Here is a 4,850-nt window from a genome sequence, read left to right as displayed (position 1 = left end):
TTCAACAAGTACGAAGAGGCTGTTGGCCTGGATGATGCGCATAATACCATTGAAGCTGTCGGCGTGAGAGTCTAAACCTCGGTAAGATCTGCCGATTTAGCTTCGATTTGAGGCCAACCATGAGTAACACCCGTCACCTCTGCCTCCCGGCGAACTAAGTGATAGCTCAGTGCTAAGGACATTGCTGTGTCCTGCCAGTCTTTGTTCGATCCTCACGGGGATGAAGTATTCCGACCGTAAATGTGTACGTGCAATGTACATTGGTATTAGCAGTATATTATTTGCATTTAGATATTATGTATGATATTCTTAGTGTGTTATTTATATGATTAGCTTTCGTCAAAAAATAATACTCCCTTCATCCTTAAAATGTACTTCTAACTTTGTTAGAAAGTCAAACTTTTTTATATTTGACCGTATTTATACAATAATAAACCAACACTTATGTGATCAAATTAGTAGCATTAGATTTATGATAAAATATATTTTTGTCATATACATATTTGGTTTCACAAGCATTGACATATTTTTGCACAAACTCGGTCAAACTTTGAGATAGTTTGATCCTCCAATAAAGTTGGAAATATACTCTTTCAAGAACGGAGGGAGTAGTTTACTAACATTAAATTGAAGTTAGTTCAAAACTATGGCATTTATTATGGATTAGAGGGAGTAAGTAAGAAAGTAAAACTAATCCAGAAGATAAATAAATTAAGGTGATTAATTATCATACGAGAAAGGTTGTACAAAAGGATGATGAAAATAGAAGTGAAACAGAAACCTTACATCTTTTCAAGAAACTAGAAAAGAGATATAGATATGCCGGGGATGCTTGCCCCTCAGTTTCCATCTTTCTTTTTTCTTCCAAAAAACATCATGCACCTTTGCAAGATGGGCACTGTGTAACATATGCTGAGCCAGACCTGAAAAGGCCATAAACCCCGGAAAATGCGAATGGAGGACCCAAACTACAAGGTCGAGACCGGCTCAAAGCCCCAAAATATCTATTTGTCCAAGCACAACCTAAAAATTAAAATCACTAATTAAAAGACACCTTTTACAAATGTCACTTTCACATCTTTTCAGGCGCTGACAAGTGACGCACTACATGTGCACCACATGTTACAACCTAGAAGTTTTATTTTTTCGTAGATTTGTTTATTCAAATAATTTTATATCTTGAACCGTGCGTTCAAATTATGAACCGATTTGACAGTTAAATTTCTCGCGTCGAGATTTTCGAAATTAGATCTCATGTTCATAGGTGTTGATGGATCTTCTTTTCATGGAAAAAAGGAAAAATCTGAAAGAAAAAACCCGAATCGAAAACACGTTTTTCCCTTTTTAAGAGGCACAACTATGCTTCTCGCACAAACAAATATGTGCCTTCACGATGCAAAACAAAACACATTTTTTCTTTGCTAGGGGCACAACTGTGCTTCATGCGAAAGCAAATCTGTGCCTTCATGAGAAGCAAATCTGTGTTTCACGTGAGCGTAAAAAACTGCAAACCCGCGCCTCTTGTGAAAGCCAATTTTTTTCTTTCACGAGAGGCACAACTGTGCTTCTCGTGAAATAAAAAAAACTTATTTTTTCCTTTTAAGAGGCACAACTATGCTTCTCGCGGTAACAAATATGTGTCTTCACACGAAGTAAATTTGTACTTTTCGTGAAAGAAAAAAATAGAAATGGCACAAAAAACCAGGAGAAAATGAAAAGACAAAAAACCCATCTAAAACCTAAAAACGTGAAAAATAAATAAACAAAATCCTGAGGAAGCTTCCAGCACACGATACGTGACGGTAGCTGGACGGACCACTTGAGGCACTCTCAACTCACCAAAGTGACTCTTGAGGGGCTCCCCAAGCGGTACCCCTTAAGTAATTTTATTTTTCTGGTACCCCTTAACTAGTTGCTCTACTAAAAAATGGACCTGAAGTTTTTGTTTTGCGGACACGTGGAAGCCTGGCCCGAATGTTTTTTCGGGCTGCAAAATGAAGCTCGAGCCCGACCCAGTTTTTTTTGGGCCGGGCTGCCCCCGATCACGTTTAGCACACGGGTGGTGGCAACAAACTTAACAGCAGAATTTTGTCACGGTCCAAACAAGATAAGAAAGGCGAAGCAATTGACGTGGCGTAGAAACTTCCAAACAAACCAACCCATACGACCCACGCGAGGAGGACGTCAATACGGGCAAACAAAAGGGGGGAGTTCGTAAGAAGGCCGCAGAAAGAAAGGTCCCAGCTGCTCGCAAAGGTGAGTTTTTTCTGGAACCCACAGATCTTACGAACCATCCTCCTCGAAGAACTCCAGTGCTTATCTCCTACTCGCCCCTGGCCTAATCCATCCAATCTCTCGGTTCAGAAGGCGAGGAGGGCGCGGTGCCTGGTCCAGATCTCGTGGCCGCCATGGCGGAGAAGTTCGCGGAGTCAGCGGTAAGGAATTTTCCGCCACTTCTTTCTTCTTCACTGCGTTGTTTCAAGATCGCTCTTCTTTGTGCGCAGCTTATATAGATGTGAGAGAGCGAGATGAGTTGTTTGCAGATCTGCCTTGCCCCTAGCCACCCAGATCTGCCATTCACCTCCCCGCGCCGGCGGGTGAAACGACGGTGCTTACTTGGTCACCGTGGGGCTTGCGTAGCGAGTAGAAACGCGCGGTGGCCGGCATCGTCGCCGACCATTGCGCATCATACGTATTTCTGTGGGTAGATAGTTAGATCTGCATAATAACTAATGCAATCATCTTATGTCTTCTCGGTGGTAATTGTAACAACATATCATGGTTCTTCACAATAGAAAAAACGATTGCAAAATGCTGAATTGTTTCAAAAGATTTGTTTTTTCACTTGCCAAGTTCGGCGACTGTTTACTGCTCTGAGTAGTGAATTTTAATCTGTTCAAGTATTCTATAGTTGATCCAATTTGTTTTCATTGTTTAATTTGTGGCGCACCCCCTTACCTGGCTTATGTCACGACTACCTGAGGATAGTTTAGTGTAACTGTTTATACCATGTGTTTTACAAGTTTTTGAAATGATGCTTAGTTTTACACTTATCTGCCTGCGAAAGGTAAATCATTTAGTGACTAGTTGTTGTTCTGTGATTAATTCGACATCCTAAACTCACTGTTTTGAGTATTTTTCTATCTAACGAATCCACTGAAATTGACTGTTGGCATGCATTGCTTTGTTGTTTTAAATGAATGTGTAGTTTCAGACACTGCAAGATAGATGTTCTGGATGTCCCTGTGCATCCTTGTGCCAGCGAACCTGCATCTCTCACTTTGACCACTTAGCTTTACCAATCCTGTTTCACTTCACTTTAGCTGTGACTTCTTGTATTCCTAAAATAGTCTCTGCTGTGAGTGTAGAAACATGCAAATATATGAAACTTCAGGGTTACTAATCTATTGAAATTAAGCTTCAGTTTGTGCTGTTGTCAAACTCGTGACTGCATACAACAGCTCTGTATTAGAAGTGTCTATTATTATATATAGGGAACGATCATTGATAATCTGAGCATGCGAAACTGTGAAGTATGTGACTTTTTCTTGCTAACCTAGTAAGGTGTTATCCATGCAAGCTCTATGCACTTACGTTTGTTTTGTTTTCACATAAGTATGTATGTTATAGCTTCTGATAGATCATCTCTTTATCTTCAGAACAATGTAATCATCGAAGAGGTGAACAAGGGCCTGAACCCTGGAATGATAGTCCTGCTTGTGGTTGCTACCACCCTGCTGCTTTTCTTTGTTGGGAACTATGCGCTGTACCTGTATGCGCAGAAGACGCTCCCTCCGAAGAAGAAGAAGCCAGTCTCCAAGAAGAAGCTCAAGAGGGAAAAGCTGAAGCAAGGGGTTTCTGCACCAGGGGAGTGAAGAGATCCATCGATTTCGCGTGTCGATTGCTTTATGCTGGGCTCCTCTTTACCTGATAAAAAATATATACCAGCTGGAGCTGCGGTGTTGAGCTACTGTTTATGTAGAAACCTTGTCTTGAGTGGTACATCGTCGGTATTGGACACCTTATTTAAGCGAACTGATAAACCTTAGTCTGAATTGAGCTGCTCCTGGTTATAGTTTTTATAAATTTAAAACTTTGCTGGGGATCATCTGTGGCAAACTTGCGAAACCTGTGTTGCCGTTTGCAGTTTGGTATGTTGTGTTGCATTGTGGTTTGGTGTCTCTCGGGTTTTTTAAGAAGTTTTCAAAATTTCATGCTGCCAAAGATACTTCATCAGTCTGCCAAATTAAAATAGTATGTTGATCACTTTTATGGCCTGTGCAAAATTGACTGTCCTGGATTATTTGACTTGTCTGCAAGGCTTCGGGTTTTGCTTTGTTATATGGGAGATGAAGAGGTATTTCTTGTGTTGAATGCAAAACAGGTAATCCCCTTGTATGTACCCCACGAGTCCTCTCAACCTATGAAGTGCTCATAATACAAACTCCATTGTGCGCGCCTCAAATTCGAAGCATGAGCTTTACAAACTGTTCGGTACGCACAGCCTTGTTTTGATGACGATCATAATGTTTCTATGACGACCCCGTCGTCTTTGCTGAAGTGGACCTACTAGATGACACGGAGGTGCCAAAGAGATGATTGGCTCTAATTAGCCTTGTACATGGACTAAAGGCAATGATGTCAACTCATACCGTATACAGTTTGACTCTTCAACTGAGCCAGCTCATACCACGGTTTCGTAGATCAGGTCTCCTTTGGTTTTGTTTAGAGGAATTTCATAGGAATTCTATCGGATAGGATTTTTATAGATTTTTTTTCCTTAGAGCTTTTTGGTTCATAGAAACGGAATCCTATTTCTACTACATAGGATTGGTTTCTATCCTTCAAAT

General features: G+C 40.8%; 1 protein-coding gene across 1 annotated transcript; it reads left to right on the top strand.

The window, feature by feature from the left end:
* Nucleotides 1–2,221: 2,221 nt before the first annotated feature.
* LOC125538007 (DNA-binding protein S1FA) lies at nucleotides 2,222–4,108 on the top strand. The gene is made up of 2 exons (XM_048701317.1): nucleotides 2,222–2,435; nucleotides 3,660–4,108. Exons 1-2 carry the CDS (start codon nucleotides 2,409–2,411, stop codon nucleotides 3,873–3,875), a joined length of 243 nt encoding a protein of 80 aa, XP_048557274.1. The 5' UTR covers nucleotides 2,222–2,408; the 3' UTR covers nucleotides 3,876–4,108.
* The last annotated feature ends 742 nt before the right edge of the window (nucleotides 4,109–4,850 follow it).

The sequence above is a fragment of the Triticum urartu genome, chromosome 2 (genome assembly GCF_003073215.2).
Source record: "Triticum urartu cultivar G1812 chromosome 2, Tu2.1, whole genome shotgun sequence".
NCBI lineage: Eukaryota > Viridiplantae > Streptophyta > Magnoliopsida > Poales > Poaceae > Triticum > Triticum urartu.
This window is presented reverse-complemented; position numbering and strand designations above follow the sequence as displayed.

Bases quoted from the DNA above. Each gene is read 5' to 3' on its own strand.
- LOC125538007 (XM_048701317.1), top strand. From the start codon at position 2,409: ATGGCGGAGAAGTTCGCGGAGTCAGCG. The intron at 2,436-3,659 runs GTAAGGAATTTT...CTTTATCTTCAG, and splicing joins AGAAGTTCGCGGAGTCAGCG to AACAATGTAATCATCGAAGA.